We start from the raw sequence: 18,078 nt of genomic DNA on the forward strand, positions 1-18,078 counted from the left end.
TATTCTCCGATCCGGTGAACACCGCCACCACCTGTGAGAGTAGGAGAGGGGAGGGAGGGGAGGGAGAGCGGTGAGGGAAGGTGGGGATAATTATTGCCGACGCTTCGGGAAGCAATGCGACTTGTCGAGCGTGGCTTCTCCCGTATAGCTGCCACCGCCCACGTGCCTGGCTTTGAAAAAACTGCTGATTTAGACGTTCCTAGTGGGCCTGGCTGAGAGCTGCTTAAAGTTTCGTAGGATGCAGGTCTAACAATGAAAACAGGGACTAGTAAGAAAAAACAATGAACACAGGGAATCAAACATTTTTTTTTCTGATTGACCTCCATGCAAGCTACCAAACACGCTCTAGTGCCAGTGCTCCGAGGTGTAAAACGAAAACGGGTCCGAGTCCCCGTCAACCGTTTCGCAGTTTCACGTAATAACAACCCTCATAAGAAAAGTTCTAATTTTTGCTCCTACTTTCCCGTCCTCTTCCTTGCTCATCACACGTCTCCGTTTGGTGCTGCTGAGAGAGGGAAAGAAACAGACGTCGGCCATGGCGCCGCTAAGGCGGGCGGCGAGCGCGGCGGTGGTGCTGCTGGCCCTCACGGGACTTTTTCTTCTCGTGTTCTCTCCCGCGGACGCAGCAACGGCGGCGGTGGAAGGAGGAGGTGACGATCTCTTGACTTTTCCCCCTGTCTCATCTTGCTTCCGTAGATGAAACGCTTCATTGTCACGCGTGCCCTGTGTGCGTTGTTCCGTGCCATGATTGTAGCTGGTTCCGCCGGATTTGTGGTTGGGGTTGAGGAAAAATCGAGCGAGATTCAGGAGTTATTAGTTCCACCGGCTGTGCTGGGAGCAATGCGAGAAGGGGACAAGATAGAAGTGATTTAGCGAAATTTAAAGTTAATTGGGCAGGAGTTGATGAGTGGTATGCTAAGGGGAGATCAAAACTCTAGTGCGGGGACTGCTAGAGCAACAGATTTCGTCTAATCTGTGGGAAATTTGGTTGGGGACAGTAAAGTTCAGATGCTTCATGCGTTCTCAAGTTCAGATGTTTGCTTGGCATATTTCACTTGCTTACTGTCGTGCCACCAAGCAATACAGTGATGTAGGAAGCGATGCACCCCTTGATATAATACTAACTACATATAATTCCAGCGCCTTTGCTTGGAGATGTGCAAATCTCATAGAGAACAACCATGCATGAAAGGTGAGATCAGTGGGCTACCTTATCCTTGCCGAGACTGGAAAATGTTGCTGGACATCACAAAACCGAACACTAATATCTGATATGTAGATTCCTTGAACTGCTATCGTTGCTGGACATCACAAAGCCCTTCATTGTTTTGCATAATGTAGCATCAAGTTGTTTACACTTTCTTTGTGCAATGCAGAGCTCAGGAGGAAGCAATCTGATGGTGGTTACTCTTACAATAGTACTCTTGCTCATATTCTTGTTGAATATGCATCTGCTGTAAGTTCCTCTTTGAACCATATATACTAGCACATAATTTGTTTAAGAACTTAGTTCCTCAAACTCCTAGCCAGAGAAGTTCTGTGATGGGAATATCCTTGCGTGACTCAAAAAATCTTTTTATGACCTGGCTTGCCTAAATGAATTCCAGGTGTATACATCCGACCTAACCTCACTTTTGACATGGACTTGTCCAAGGTGTGAAGGTCACACGAAGGTACAACCCATGAGACAGAAACCAGACTTGGCTTCTTATGCTGCCTGTACAAACTGGCCATAACTACGTTCTTTGTTTGATTATTGACACAGGGTTTTGAGATGATAGAGATCATTGTAGATGTAGAGAAATGTCTACAGGTTCGTTATTTTTGTGTTCACGGCTTCTCATGATCTTCTTGCATGCAGTTTTAAATGACAATTATGCTCATATATAAAAGTAATACTTTTGAGCAGGCTTTTGTTGGAGTTGCCCCTGATCCACGATCCATAATAATTGCTTTTAGAGGCACCCAAGAACACAGGTACAAATAATTGCTGGTTATGTTACATAACTTACTGCCTACCAAATTTTATACCATGTGGGCACATCTTTCATCTGTGCCTGTTCTAGCGAATAGTTTCTAGACATAACAGTGTTTACTTTAAAATATAATACATAATATATTGCTAATAACCATTCATTCCAACATCAAAATTTACTTTTGAAGTGCCTCAAATTGGATTGAAGATCTCTTCTGGAAGCAGCTAGATGTAACTTATCCAGGCATGCCAGATGCAATGGTATCTCTCCTATCTCCACCGATCAATGTACTATTATTTTCTTACGAAATATAAATGAGTTTGACATCACTTGTTCACCTTATGTTTTCTTTCTCATACTGCAGGTCCACCATGGATTTTATTCTGCATATTATAATACAACTCTCCGGCATGAGATCCTGAAATCTGTTCAGTGGGCATGGAAGACATATGGAAGACTACCCATAAATGTTGTAGGTCACTCTATGGGAGGGGCTTTAGCTTCATTTTGTGCCCTTGATCTCTCTGTAAGTACCTTTGAGCAATCTGTGTCTTCGTGTGTTACTTGGACATGTATCCTCAATTCTGCGTACTTTCTGTGGGATGTTATGGAAGTACATGCAGTTTAATTCAAACCATGCCATAAACAGCTAAATTCCGATTTTGATCTAAACTATTTCATATGTCCAATGTGGGTCATGAGTTTTCACATTGAATGTAAATCCAACAAAGCAAGGATGAAGCTATCCTTTTTTTTTCACAATAAAACCCTGTCTATTATATTAGGTATATGAGATTCAGTCAACTGATTTCTCGCCTTCTGTTTTCCAGGTTAAATGGGGGTCACACAAAGTTCAGCTCATAACTTTTGGACAGCCTCGGGTAGGCAATCCTGCTTTTGCTGAATACTTCAACGAGCAGGTTCCAAGAACAATCCGCGTGACCCATGAAAATGACATTGTTCCACATTTGCCACCATACTTTTATTACCTAGGCGAATGGACATATCACCACTTTGCAAGAGAGGTCAATGCTGTTACTTGAAAAGAATTCCGCAGTAAATTGATGGTCTTGTAGATAGAGTTTGTTAAGTTATACTCCCTCTGTTCCGAATTACTTGTCGCAGGTATGGATGTATCTAGATGTATTTTAGTTCTAGATACATCCATTTCTGCGACGAGTAATTTGGAACGGAGGGAGTAGTTTCTAAGTTATACGTTTGTTGCACATTTATCTGTCTTCAGGTTTGGCTTCGTGAGACCATAGTAGGAAATGTGGTTACAAGGAATGAGACAGTCTGTGATTGTTCAGGCGAGGACCCAACCTGCAGCAGGTATTGACATGCCTCTCACATTTGTTGTAAAAGTATGCCCCTCCTGTTTTGCTTAAGCTTTGTTCTTGCTTGAATAGATCGGTCTACGGGAGAAGTGTGGCAGATCATCTCGAGTATTATGGTGTTAACCTACATGCTGATTCAAGGGGAACCTGTCAATTTGTGATTGGCACATCCAACTCAGCCTATGGTGACATTCTTCAAGTTGATGGAGCTATCATCTTATCAAGATATCCACAGGAGCGATATCCTGTGGAATCTATCTAACCCTTTAGCTGAGGGTAAACTGTAAAATATATTATTTTGTGTTTTGTGTAAATATTTCATGTAATGTAGACACGTTGGGTGCTGTAGGAGGTCTCCTGAGGATAAGGTTTCGCCTTTAGAATGTGGCCGCCTTTACTCTAGTGAGAATTGTACATGAAGCTCAGTCGACATTGTAATTGATGTGCCTGATGATATCACAGGCTCAAATAATAAAAACATTTGATAGTATCATGGTTTTTTCACTATCTAGCTTATTGTGATTCTTCATTCCTACTGAAAGATATTCTTATATTTTCTCTCAGCATTTCGTCTCGCCTCTCTAGGTGCCTTGGCGTCAGATATGCATTTATGATCAAAAGAGTGCTGCCCTTTGAAGGTCTGAGGAGCCAGGAACTGATCGAAATCATGCTGGAACCTGGATTCCCAAGATGCAAAGTTGTACATTAGTCGGCAGTGCCCGGTGGGAAAACTGAGGATAAAGGATACATATCTATTCAAATATTCTCCATTGCCATCTGCTTGCCCTGTAGGGTTGCACCATATCGGAGAATCGAGAAGAATAGATACTACCTCCGTTCCGAATTACTTGTCGCAGGTATGGATGTATCTAGATGTATTTTAGTTCTAGATACATCCATTTCTGCGACGAGTAATTTGGAACGGAGGGAGTACGTTGCAGCATATCAACTGCTACTGTTCTACGCCTCATTTGCACAGCATGTGCTGAAGATATGCACCGTCGGATCATGGCGCGGCGAATGCTTGCGCATTTGGTAAGGACATAAAACATGGCGAACATTGAAATCTTGAGAGACGACAGAGAATTGCAAATGGCACTGATTCCACTGTTGCGGATAGGGTCATGAGAGAGAGAGGGAGGGAGGGAGGGAGGGAGGGAGAGAGAGAGAGAGAGAGAGAGAGAGTGGAAGCCCTCTCTACCTGAAGATGTTTCCTGTATAAATCACCTCTCTCTCCTTAGCCGGTGGAATCAGATCCATGTGCCGTACTACTACCATCCGTGTCGACGTTAGCGCCATCTTATGCTTGTTCTGAGCCTCTGTACTATATGTACAGTAAAATGACTGAAGTTAGAAGCCCTGTAGAAGTGTAGAGATAATGTTTCATCAGGGATGAAACTCCCAAACAAAATGAAGAGTATCAGAGGAAATGGCTTTACACTAGTCTCACACCCTCTAGTGTGCAAGACAAGTATGTTGAATGTGATCAAAGCGTTTGAGCATGGTTTTCTTTCTTTTTTTTTGATAAAAGAAGGGCTCTCCCCTTCCGATTTTCATTAGAGAAAACCAAAGCAGTTCAGGTACAGACTACTGGAACTAAAAAACATTCAGCGACGCACTAGCATGTCCCCCCTCCAGCAGCTCCACCCACAGTTCCAGAGCAAGCTGGGTGGCACACACCAGAACACAACATAGTCTTGATACAATCATCCAAAGCCTACTAAACAGAAGAACAGGGGGGGGGGGGGCATCCCCTGCACTAGCGGCTCCCACCTATCTGTGGCAGATCTGAGGCCCTCGGTTCTCAAGCTCTAGCACCGTATCGAGCCCTGGCAGGGCCGCTGGCTGTCTAAGGCGGCCAGGACGATCCTCATCAACTCGTCTCTGTCCAGCCTCCTTTTGTTCATCATGAGTTTCTACAGCCTGTCCGAAACGCTGCATCATGAGATTGGTTTTGTCCAGGCACGTTTCTACTGAGCCGGCGAGGGTGACAAGCAGAAATACCATATGGTCCGCTGGACCAACATCTGCAAACCTAGGGACCAAGGCGGACTCGGCATCATGTCCTCCAAGCGTATGAACCTGACTCTCCTCACGAGGTGGCTCTGGTGCATTGTGAATGGCGAGGGTGGTTTGTGGTTGCAAATCATCTGGAGCAAATATTTGCACGGCCAACCCCTCGCCTTCTGCATCCGATCGGGTGGTTCCCAGTTCTGGCAGTCCGTCATCCAGCTGCTCCCGGTCCTCCGCATCGGGACCTCCATTTCGGTTGGCTCTGGGACGACCACGCTGTTTTGGTTCGACCGCTGGGCTGGGGACTCCCCCTTCCCTGCCAGGTTCCCGGATCTTTTCTCCATTGCGGTGGAGCCTAGGATTTCTGTTGAGACGTCCCTTATTGACTTAGGGTGTCTCGTTTTTCGGAGGCCATTCGGGCCCCCGGAAGTCGCTGCCTGGCATGAGCTTCTGGGCGCCGTTGCTCTCCATGAGCCGGATTTGACACAGCCCAACGACCACCCGTCTTGGCGCCTCGAACCCTCAGGAAGGTTCTCAACTAAATCCCTATATCAGGTGATTGCTCCCACCCCTGGCCCGGCAGTCCTTGAGATGGTCTGGGCTATCCGTCTTCCCCTAAAGATCAGAATTTTCTTGTGGCAATGGATCCGCGGCCGGCTCCCCTCCGACATGGAGGTGTTGAAACGGCAAGGCCCGGGCGACGGGATTTGCCCCCTATGTGGGACTGAGGAAACCTCGAATCACATTTTCTTCTCGTGTGTTTACGCCCAGTTCCTTTGGGGATGCCTCCGTGAGGCTATTGGTGACAACTGGTGTAACGCCAACTGTTGGGGAACGTAGCATGCAATTTCAAAAAAAATTCCTATGATCATGCAAGATCCATCTAGGAGATGCATAGCAATGAGAAGGGGAGAGTGTGTCCACGTACCCTCGTAGACCGAAAGCGGAAGCGTTAGCTTAACACGGTTGATGTAGTCGAACGTCTTCTCGATTCAACCGATCAAGCACCGAACGTACGACACCTCTGAGTTCTGCACACGTTCAGCTCGATGACGTCCCTCTAACTCTTGATCCAACAAAGTGTCGAGGGAGAATTTCGTCAGCACGAAGGCGTGGTGACGGTGATGATGAAGTGATCCACGCAGGGCTTGGCCTAAGCACCACGATAATATGACTGAGGAGTAAACGGTGGAGGGGGGCACCGCACATGGACAAGAACACTTGATGTGCCTTAGAGGTGCCCCTCGCCCCCGTATATAAAGGAGGGAGAGGGGAGGAGTCCGGCTAGGGCACACCAAGTGGGAGGAGTTCCACTTGGACCCCTAGTCCAATTCGGACCCCCCTTTTCCTTTTACCGGAACGGGAAAGGGGGAAGGAGAGGGAGGAGGAGAAGGAAAGGGGGGCGCCGCCCCCTCCCCTTGTACAATTCGGAGTCCTTCCCTGGGAGGGGGAGGCGTCACCTCTTCTGGGCTCCCTTGCCTCTGGCCTATGGCCCATATCCCCCCCCCCGGGGGGGGGGGTGTTCTGGTAACCCCCCGGTACTCCGATACGTACCCGATACTTTCCGAAACACTTCTAGTGTCCGAATACTATCGTCCAATATATGAATCTTTACCTCTCGATCATTTCGAGACTCCTCGTCATGTCCGTGATCTCATCCAGGACTCCAAACAATCTTCGGTCACCAAAACACATAACTCATAATACAAATCATCATCGAACGTTAAGCATGCGGACCCTACGGGTTCTAGAACTATGTAGACATGACCGAGACACCTCTCCGGTCAATAACTAATAGCGGAACCTCGATGCTCACATAGGTTCCTACATATTCTACGAAGATCTTTATCGGTCAAACCATAATGACAACATACGTCATTCCCTTTGTCATCGGTATGTTACTTGCCCGAGATTCAGTTGTCGGTATCTTCATACCTAGTTCAATCTCGTTACCAGCAAGTATCTTTACTTGTTCCGCAATGCATCATCCCGTAACTAACTCATTAGTCACATTGCTTGCAAGGATTATCATGATGTGCATTACCGAGAGGGCCTAGGGATACCTCTCCGATACTCGGAGTGACAAATCCTAATCTTGATCTATGCCAACCCAACAAACACCTTCGGAGATACCTGTAGAGCATCTTTATAATCACCCAGTTACGTTGTGACATTTGATAGCACACAAGGCATTCCTCCGGCATTCGGGAGTTGCATAATCTCATAGTCAAAGGAATATGTATAAGTCATGAAGAAAGCAATAACAATAAAACTTAATGATCATTATGCTAAGCTAACGGATGGGTCTTGTCCATCACATCATTCTCCTAATGATGTGATCCCATTCACCAAATGACAACACATGTCTATGGTTAGGAAACTTAACCATCTTTGATTAACGAGCTAGTCTAGTAGAGGCATATATACCAGGGACACTTTGTTTTGTCTATGTATTCACACATGTATCAAGTTTCCGGTTAATATAATTCTAGCATGAATAATAAACATTTTTCATGATATAAGGAAATATAAATAACAACTTTATTATTGCCTCTAGGGCATATTTCCTTCAGTCTCCCACTTGCACTAGAGTCAATAATCTAGATTACATTGTAATGATTCTAACAGTCTTGGCGCTGATCATGTTTTGCTCGTGGAAGAGGCTTAGTCAACAGGTCTGCCACATTCAGATCGTATGTATTTTGCAAATCTCTATGTCTCTCTCCTTGACTTGATCAAGGATGGAGTTGAAGCGTCTCTTGATGTGTTTGGTTCTTTTGTGAAATCTGGATTCCTTCGCTAAGGCAATTGCTCCAGTATTTTCACAAAAGATTTTCATTGGACCCTGATACGTCTCCAACGTATCTATAATTTTTGATTGTTCCATGCTATATTATATTCTGTTTTGGACATTATTGGGCTTTATTATACACTTTTATATTATTTCTGGGACTAACCTATTAACCGGAGGCCCAACCCAGAATTGCTATTTTTTTTTGCCTATTTTAGGGTTTCACAGAAAAAGAATATCATACGGAGTCCAAACGGAATGAAACCTTCGGGAACGTGATTTTCGGAACAAACATGATCCAGAGGACTTGGACCATACGTCAAGACATCAACCAGGAGGCCACGCGGTAGGGGGGGGGCGCTTACCCCCTAGGTGCGCCCTCCACCCTCGTGGGCCCCCTGTTGCTCCATCGACGTACTCCTTCCTCCTATATATACCTACGTACGCCCAAACTACCAGTTACGGAGCCAAAACCCTAATTCCACCGCCGTAACTTTCTGTATCCACGAGATCCCATCTTGGGGCCTGTTCCGGAGCTCCGCCGGAGGGGGCATCGATCATGGAGGGCTTCTACATCAACACCATAGCCTCTCCGATGAAGTGTGAGTAGTTTACCTCAGACCTACGGGTCCATAGTTATTAGCTAGATGGCTTCTTCTCTCTTTTTGGATCTCAATACAAAGTTCTCCCCTTTTCTTGTGAAGATCTATTCGATGTAATCTTCTTTTGCGGTGTGTCTGTTGAGATCGATGAATTGTGGGTTTATGATCAAGTTTATCTATGAACAATATTTAATCTTCTCTGAATTCTTTTATGTATGATTGGTTATCTTTGCAAGTCTCTTCGAGTTATCAGTTTGGTTTGGCCTACTAGATTGATCTTTCTTGCAATGGGAGAAGTGCTTAGCTTTGGGTTCAATGTTGCGGTGTCCTTTCCCAGTGACAGTAGGGGCAGCAAGGCACATATTGTATTGTTGCCATCGAGGATAACAAGATGGTGTTTATATCATATTGCATGAGTTTATCCCTCTACATCATGTCATCTTGCTTAAAGCGTTACTCTGTTCTCTTGAACTTAATACTCTAGATGCATGCTGGATAGCGGTCGATGTGTGGAGTAATAATAGTAGAGGCAGGCAGGAGTCGGTCTACTTGTCTTAGACGTGATGCCTATATACATGATCATACCTAGATATTCTCATAACTATGCTCAATTCTGTCAATTGCTCAACAGTAATTTATTTACCCACCGTGAATACTTATGCTCTTGAGAGAAGCCACTAGTGAAACCTATGGCCCCCGGGTCTATCTTCCATCATATTAATCTTCCAACACTTAGTTATTTTTATTGCCTTTTATTTTACTTCGCATCTTTATCATAAAAATACCAAAAATATTATCTTATCATATCTATCAGATCTCACTCTCGTAAGTGACCGTGTAGGGATTGACAACCCCTTATCGCGTTGGTTGCAAGGATTTATTTGTTTGTGTAGGTGCGAGGGACTCGTCCGTGGCCTCCTACTGGATTGATACCTTGGTTCTGAAAAACTGACGGAAATACTTACGCTACTTTGCTGGATCACCCTTTCCTCTTCAAGGGAAAACCAACGCAAGTGCTCAAGAGGTAGCAGACCCGATGCACTAGGTATTACACCTAGATCGGATATGAACTCCTTCATCCAGACTCTTTCATTCGCTGCTTCTGAAGCAGCTATGTACACCGCTTCACACGTAGATCCCTCCATGACGCTTTGCTTGGAACTGCACCAACTCACAGCTCCACCATTCAACATAAATATGTATCCGATTTGTGACTTTGAGTCATCCGGATCAGTGTCAAAGCTAGCATCGATGTAACCATTTACGACGAGCTCTTTGTCACCTCCATAAATGAGAAACATATCCTTAGTCCTTTTCAGGTATTTCAGGATGTTCTTGACCGCTGTCTAGTGATCCACTCCTGGATTACTTTGGTACCTCCCTACTAAAGTTATAGCAAGGCATACATCAGGTCTGGTACACAACATTGCATACATGATAGAACCTATGGCTGAGGCATAGGGAATGACTTTGATTTTCTCTCTATCTTCTGCAGTGGTCGGACATTGAGTCTGACTCCACTTCACACCTTGTAACACTGGCAAGAACCCTTTCTTTGACTGATCCATTTTGAAATTCTTCAAAACTTTATCAAGGTATGTGCTTTGTGAAAGTCCAATTAAGCGTCTTGATCTATCTCTATAGATCTTGATGCCCAATATATAAGCACCTTCACCGAGGTCTTTCATTGAAAAATTCTTATTCAAATATCCTTTTATGCTATCCAGAAAATCTATATCATTTCCAATCAATAATATGTCATCCACATATAATATTAGAAATTCTACAGATCTCCCACTCACTTGTAAATACAGGTTTCTCTAAAAGTCTGTATAAAACCATATGCTTTGATCACACTATCAAAGTGTATATTCCAACTCCGAGATGCTTGAACCAGTCCATAAATGGATCGCTGGAGCTTGCACACTTTGCTAGCACCTTTAGGATCGACAAAACCTTCTGGTTGCATCATATACAACTCTTCTTTGAGAAATCCATTAAGGAATGCAGTTTTGACATCCATTTGCTAGATTTCATAATCATAAAATGCAGCAATTGCTAGCATGATTCAGACAGACTTAAGCACCGCTATGGGTGAGAAGGTCTCATTGTAGTCAACTCCTTGAACTTGTCGAAAACCTTTTGCAACAAGTCGAGCTTTGTAGACAGTAACATTACCATCAACGTCTGTCTTCTTCTTGAAGATCCATTTATTCTCTATGGCTTGCCGAACATCGGGCAAGTCAACCAAAGTCCATACTTTGTTCTCATACATGGATCCCATCTCAGATTTCATCGCCTCAAGCCATTTCGCGGAATCTGGGCTCATCATCGCTTCCTCATAGTTCGTAGGTTCATCATGGTCTAGTAACATGACTTCCAGAACAGGATTACCGTACCACTCTGGTGCGGAACATACTCTGGTTGACCTACAAGTTTCGGTAGCAACTTGATCTGAAGCTTCATGATCATCATCATTAGCTTCCTCACTAATTGGTGTAGGCATCACGGGAACAGTTTTCTGTGATGAGCTATTTTCCAATTTGAGAGAAGGTACAATTACCTCATCAAGTTCTATTTTCCTCCCACTCACTTCTTTCGAGAGAAACTCCTTCTCTAGAAATGATCCATTCTAGAGAAGCAACAAATATCTTTCCTTCGGATCTGTGATAGAAGGTGTACCCAACAGTTTCTTTTGGGTATCCTATGAAGGCGCACTTCTCCAATTTGGGTTCGAGCTTATCAGGCTGAAGCTTTTTCACATAAGCATCGCAACCCCAAACTTCAAGAAACGACAACTTAGGTTTCTTGCCAAACCACAGTTCATACGGTGTCGTCTGAACGGATTTAGATGGTGCCCTATTTAACGTGAATGCAGCTGTCTCTAATGCATAACCCCAAAACGATAGTGGTAAATCAGTAAGAGACATCATAGATCGCATCATATCTAATAAAGTACGGTTACGACGTTCGGACACACCATTACGCCATTGTGTTCCAGGTGGCGTGAGTTGCGAAACTATTCCACATTATTTTAAATGAAGACCAAACTCGTAACTCAAATATTCACCTCTGCGATCAGATCATAGAAACTCCATTTTCTTGTTACGATGATCTTCCACTTCACTCTGAAATTCTTTGAACTTTTCAAAGGTTTCAGACTTGTGTTTCATTAAGTAGATATACCCATATCTGCTCAAATCATCTGTGAAGGTTAGAAAATAACGATACCCGCCACAAGACTCAACACTCATTGGACCGCATACATCGGTATGTATTATTTCCAAAAAGTCAGTGGCTCGCTCCATTGTTCCGGAGAACGGAGTCTTAGTCATCTTGCCCATGAGGCATGGTTCGCAAGCATCAAATGATTCATAATCAAGTGATTCCAAAAGTCTATCCGCATGGAGTTTCTTCATGTGCTTTAGACCAATATGACCTAAACGGCAGTGCCACAAATATGTTACACTATCATTATCAACTTTGCATATTTTGGCATCAATATTATGAATATGTGTATCACCACGATCGAGATTCAATAAAAATAGACCACTCACTACTAGGGAAAAGGCTAGCAGCAGCGCGGATTTTAGGTGTATCAGTAGCGCGGGGACCGGCGCTACTAATAAGGTGCTACAGCTAACATGTAGCAGTAGCGCGTGCTCACCAGCGCTACTGCTACACAAGTGTAGCAGCAGCGCGCTTAATGGAAGCTCGCTACTGCTAATAGCTATAGCGCGCTTCTCCTGTGCGCGCTACTGCTACTACCGCGCTGCTAACTTTTCTCCACTCGCTACTACTAATTTTAGTAGTTTTTTGTTTTTTTCGGCATATTTGTTTTGTATTTGAACAGGCTTTATAGAAGAATCTTTAGCACATACAAATGTCATCATGATACACACACAAATGCCTGCGAGACCACAAATGTAATCATAGCATATACATACAAATAGTCTCATCATAATCATCATCCAACACAAAGTGGTATCTTGTCATCATCTTGAAAATAGCGATACATGCAAGTCTCGAATACTTGCAACTACAACGTCATCCATCTAAACAAAGGTATACGCGAGAAGAGCTATCACTATGAGTGAGAGCGGAACTATGCAGTACATGAGGTGGCGGTTACGAGTCCTCTCTCGCGCTAGCGTGAACCTCAAGTAACTAGCTTCTCCTTCTTGTCTGCTTTTGAAGCCTTTATGGCTGGCGCCCGAGAACCCATTCACTTGCGCCTGACACTCATGCCACTTGTTGTACACCCCCGGAACCTTCCCTTTGTACACGACATAGCACTTCCATCTCGCCATCAAGAAACTAGGTACCTGTTAGAGATGCATGTTCATGAAGAGGATGTACAATCATATATATGCAACAAAATATACTAGAGCAACACCGAAAAAGAAAGGGTTAGAAACTAGATGAAACATACAGTACGCAAATTAATTAACTAGAGGTACGCATGTCATCATACACAAACTAACAAAGTAGCGTTACGCAAGTTCGGCAGGGACCATGGACATCACAAAGTTTCATCGCTACAAAAAGTATACAAGTTCAACCGACACATATCATCATCATCGGCATCATAAATCACTAGAAGTTCCATCCTTCCATATCATCGAGGATGGACCCTAGCTTCTTGAACGACGTGAGGTCTAGACGTTGCATGCCTATGCGAGTCCGGACGTCAGCTCGCGATATAGGGCCGTGGTGGAACATCCCCTTCTCATCGACGACTTCTTTCATGATGATCATCGCAATGTCGCTTTGGATGCGAAAGAAGTCATCTCTAAGTTTATAATCCGCTTCTCCATGAGATTCTAGCCACTTGTGGATATGATCATCATTTTCTGCTTCTCATGCAAAGCTTTTGGTGATCCGTGTTGAACTGAATCATGAGATGGGCGATGTAGAATCCATCCTTCTTGCTTGGTTTTGGGACATGGATGCAGGAGAAGTTAGTTTTATGCGCGAAACCCATCTTCTTGTTCCTTTGTTTCCTGATCTGCATGTGGCCACCTCTAATGCTGAAGCCTTGGAGAGCATCATCTAGAATATTCATTATGTGGGTGTAGTCTTTTTTCTCGTAGTCTCTGGAAGGGTCAAAATACATGGTGTCGGAGACTTGCGGGTAAAGAACGATAAGGACGGTGCGCCCATTGCTGCCGAGAAAAGACACCTCAAATTATTCCCCATATGAGAGAGAAGGAATGATTGAAATGTACGAAAGGGTTGTCCGGAACTGACTTACTTTGGATGATAAGGCACGAGGACAATTTCCCGGTCCTTATTCTGTACCATGAAGTTTTGGAGGTACTCCCTAGCAGTTTCACGCTCAAAGTCGCCGAGACTCAAGAAAGACTCGTGCATGTAGTACGGATCGACCACACAAATTTGCGGGACTTCTTCACTCTTCATGACGGAGCTCATATGTAGCGCAAAAAGGCGGACGATTGTAAAATCGAGCCGCCTTGTCAGAAACATCTCAAAGATATGGTCAAACCGCAGGAAGAACACCTCCGCGGGCCATGTGTCAACGTAGCACTTCCCCTCAGGCACACGAGCCGCGTATGTCGGATATCCTGGATCCTTTGAGGCTAGTAGGCTTTTCTCAGTCAACAGCACATGGTCGTGCAGTCTCCTGAGATCCCCTGATAGTGCCTCCAGCGGTTTTGGCGGTAGCATCGGCTCGCCCGTGAGATGGAACATGGCTGCACCTTTCACGGGTACACGCTCTTCAGAATGCTTCTTCTGGCTGCTTTGTGCTCTGGCTTGTTTGGAGGCAGTTATCTTCCCCGATCTCTTCCTCTCCTTTTTCTTGGGCACACCTTCCAGACCCTTCCTTAACCCCTGCCCCAGGGTTCCCGGGCTAAGCACTGTACGACCCCCGGCTAGTTGAGCCTGTGTTGAGGCGACATCTTCAGGCATGTCCTGTGAGGAATTCATGAAGAGAGACTTTTTGCAATCCTTCCAACGACCTTCCTGCCCGGGCATATCATCCATATCCTCATTAGCATGCTGATAGCCCGATTCGTCATATGGTTGACTCATCATATCTATGTCACAGTCATATGCGTTTGTATTGAGGAAACCCATAGGGTCGACCTCCGTCTCATCATCCATTCTCTGTTCTACAGGACTGATTACATCAGCCAGTACTATTGCACCCCCTTCATCACGTCGTCCGCCGCTCTCACTTGGCACTACATGAGCTGGTAAGTGCGTAGGCGGGGTGGTGGTCTCCGCACATGCTTGTTGATGTGTGGTTATTGGTGTGCTCTCGGCCGGCTCCAGACGAATAAGATTCTTCGGCCATAGCAGCACCCAACCCTTGTAGTTTCCAATCCGTGGCGGGGTCTCGTCGTCCTCTCCCACGGGATATACCGGAGGAGGCAAATGCTCGTGCCCCGATTTCACACTGGACAAGTTAACCCTGAAGTGCCCAGCGGGGATCGGCTGGTTGTGGAACGTGGGTTGCATGAGGTTCATTATCATCCCCTTTCCAACGTCCACCTTCTGGCCTTTGATCAAGTAGAGTATGGTGCATGGGGTTTCTTCGCCCTGCAAACACATATGTTTGTGGTGTAAAACATCCGAAAGGCAATGAAAATGGAATATACTATATATATATATATATATATATATATATATATATATATATGTTGGTGCGACATGTAATTACCGTGACGGCGTCGAGCTCAGCCAAAGACGAAGGCCCACCTAGCGCGCCAGAGACTGAGGACGGGCTGCTATGAGCGGGAGCGACCACGAGAGGAGGCCCAGTTGCGTGAGCAAGTGATGGTGCGGTGTTGTTGTTGTTCATGGAGTTGCTCCCGACGAAACTGGGCATCGGGAAATCATGTACCGTCTTGTCTGGATTTTCCTTCATCCAGTTGATGATAGCTGGAACCAAGTTAGTAGCGAAATCATTTCTGCAGGCAGTTACAGCTGCATTCACTGCCTGCTGTAGCAACTCATTTTTCTCCTCGGCTGTTTTTTCCGCATCCTTAGCTGCTTTTTTCTCGACCGCAAGCTTCACCTTTGTGTCAATGTCCGCCTGACTAAACTTCTTTTTCTACTTCTTGGCCTCCAGGCCCTCATTGTAAAACACCTTCCACGTGGCGCCGTCTCCAGCGCCGTGCACACGACGATATTGCGGCCGCTGGCCCAAAGGGAGTCCCTTAAGTTTGTTCAAGGCCCGGTTGAGAGGGGTGTCCCACTTGGGCCTCGTCAGAGAAGTAGGGCTTTCGGCTGGAAGCTGGTGATGCTTCTCCAGTAGTCTAATCAATTTCCTCGTGATCTGGTCCGTGTAAAAAACATTTTTCTCCTTGTCCCACTTGTAGCGGGCCCTGATGAAGTCACGCTCCAAGGGGTTGGTGAACTTCGCTAAGGGGTCTAGGAGACCCGCGGCTTCATGTTCCTCGTCCACCTTATCCCATATGGGCCTTTTACCGAGGTAGCCACGGCTTTCGAGGCGATGCTTCCCCGTGTTCCTTTGCTGAAGGCTCTTGAATTTCACAGCCTTAGCCTTGGCTGCCTCGGTAGCGCAAGTGTCCTTGAACTTTTCGAGCTCCTCTTCCATAAGTGTCGGATTTTCCTCCAGAATCTTGGACAGGGGTTCGTCAGCCTCAATAGCTTGTTTCACCCTCCCTTTCCAGGAGGCCAAATCATTGCTAAACATGCCCATGGCGTGATTGTTAATCTTTTTCATCTTCAGATCATCCCACGGTTGTTCTATGTTATCATCCCGGTCGGGGAACTTGAATCTCTTGTGCAACTTCGTTAGGAGCAACTGCGTCAAATGTTCTTTACTCCTTAAGTCATCGTCGTTGATGCTCGCGCATTCCCGTAGGATGCATCCTAATTGGTTCCCATAGCACTTGCGAGGTTCTTCCGGCTCTAATGGCTCAAACTTGCCAGGTGCCATCTTTGTGATCACAAGTCGTCCAATCCCTAGTTCGTTAGGTTTTCGTATCCTCTGCTTCTTATGCTTCCTCTTTTCGGTAGAGGCATCGGCGCCGGTACCTTCCCCGTCGGTACCTTCCCCGCCGGTCTCGGCGCCACCATCGGTGCCGGCACCGTCGGTGTCGATGTCGGCGTCAGTACCATCATCGAGGCCGACCTGCAAACCTTGTTTAGCAGTCAAATAGTCGAGGTACTCTTGTTCACCCTCATAATCCATCTCGTCTGCATCTTGGTCAGAAGGCCCAGTTTCTTCGTTGTTCGACATGTTTCCTATGATTAAGTGTCCTTGTTTATTTCTAAAAGTATGAATAAATGAGAAATGACATAAAAAAGAAATCTATGTGCCAACACTCGATATGCCAACAATATAGCACAAATCATGCCTTTATTCACGGCAAATTTCGGCATGACCTTTGCTAAAAAATGGACATATCGAGCGCCTGAAATTCACCGGAACGGAAATGAATCAACATTCCGGCGTAACATAGGCCACTCGGACCATTTACCAAAATTGAACCAAAACATCACATGTCCAAATGACATGTTCAAATTCCAAACATGACATATCCACATATCACATGTCCAGTTCAAATTTGCATATAAATTTAGCCTACCTAAATTTGCTTTAACAAGGGATGTTGACTTGGACAATTGCTTAAATGCTGCCTTTTCTTTTAACTACAATTGCTTAACCCTAAATTTCTGTCCTATTTTAAAACCTAGCTAAATTCATAACTAAATAGATAACCTAATTAACCTACTACCCTAACTAAAACCTAAGTAAATTAACCGAAGAACCCTAGCTAGCAGAGAGAGGGGGGGTTTACAGAGGGTGCAGGGGCGAGGAGGCAGGCCCGACGACGGCCGAGTTTGGGAGGGAGGAAGCAGATGAGGGAGGCGAGGGCCGACGGGTCGGGGGCGAGCGCCGGGTCGGGGCCGAGCGCCGGGGTCGGGGGCGAGGGCCGGGTCGGGGGCGAGGGCGCGGCGGTGCGACGGGGGAGAGAGTGGGGATTTGGGGGGAAAAGAGGCAGAATGAAGCAGGGAGAGTGAGAATTTTGGGTTAAGTGGACGTAGCAGTAGCGCGTTTAGACAAAACGCGCTGCTACTACCTTCACTAGCTGTAGCGGTTTAGATAAAACGCGCTACTACTACCTTCACTAGCTGCGTCGGTTTAGATAAAACACGCTACTACTACCTTCACTAGCTGTAGCGGTTTTATAAGGAAATCGCTACTGCTAGCTTGATTGTAGCTGTTTTATAAGGAAATCGCTACTGCCAGTTTTCCTTTTTATTTTCCTTTATTTTCTCCCACTTTTATTTCCCGAGAGCAATGAACGAAGGGAAGGCGATATATATTGCATCATTTGACGGTTAAATATGTATACAAAATA

General features: G+C 45.4%; 1 protein-coding gene across 2 annotated transcripts; it reads left to right on the forward strand.

Moving 5' to 3' along the window:
• The first annotated feature begins 410 nt into the window (after positions 1-410).
• Positions 411-3,820, forward strand: LOC119285993 (lipase-like). Of its 2 annotated transcripts, none has more exons than XM_037565337.1 (10): positions 411-650; positions 1,377-1,456; positions 1,608-1,673; positions 1,766-1,813; positions 1,910-1,977; positions 2,164-2,236; positions 2,341-2,502; positions 2,807-2,857; positions 3,220-3,308; positions 3,386-3,820. In XM_037565337.1, exons 1-10 carry the CDS (start codon positions 536-538, stop codon positions 3,573-3,575), a joined length of 942 nt encoding a protein of 313 aa, XP_037421234.1. In that variant the 5' UTR covers positions 411-535; the 3' UTR covers positions 3,576-3,820. The 2 variants fall into 2 exon arrangements, with proteins under 2 accessions (XP_037421234.1, XP_037421233.1); XM_037565336.1 differs by having other exon boundaries at positions 417-650; positions 2,807-3,001.
• The last annotated feature ends 14,258 nt before the right edge of the window (positions 3,821-18,078 follow it).

Source organism: Triticum dicoccoides, chromosome 4A (genome assembly GCF_002162155.2).
Source record: "Triticum dicoccoides isolate Atlit2015 ecotype Zavitan chromosome 4A, WEW_v2.0, whole genome shotgun sequence".
Taxonomy (NCBI): domain Eukaryota; kingdom Viridiplantae; phylum Streptophyta; class Magnoliopsida; order Poales; family Poaceae; genus Triticum; species Triticum dicoccoides.

What these genes read in the sequence shown, in the direction of transcription:
- LOC119285993 (XM_037565336.1), top strand. Translation starts at nt 536, where the DNA reads ATGGCGCCGCTAAGGCGGGCGGCGAGCGCGGCGGTGGTGCTGCTGGCC. An exon ending in GGTGTGAAGGTCACACGAAG is followed by an intron (nt 1,674 to 1,765) that starts GTACAACCCATG and finishes TTATTGACACAG; the next exon opens with GGTTTTGAGATGATAGAGAT. An exon ending in GAGGACCCAACCTGCAGCAG is followed by an intron (nt 3,309 to 3,385) that starts GTATTGACATGC and finishes TTGCTTGAATAG; the next exon opens with ATCGGTCTACGGGAGAAGTG.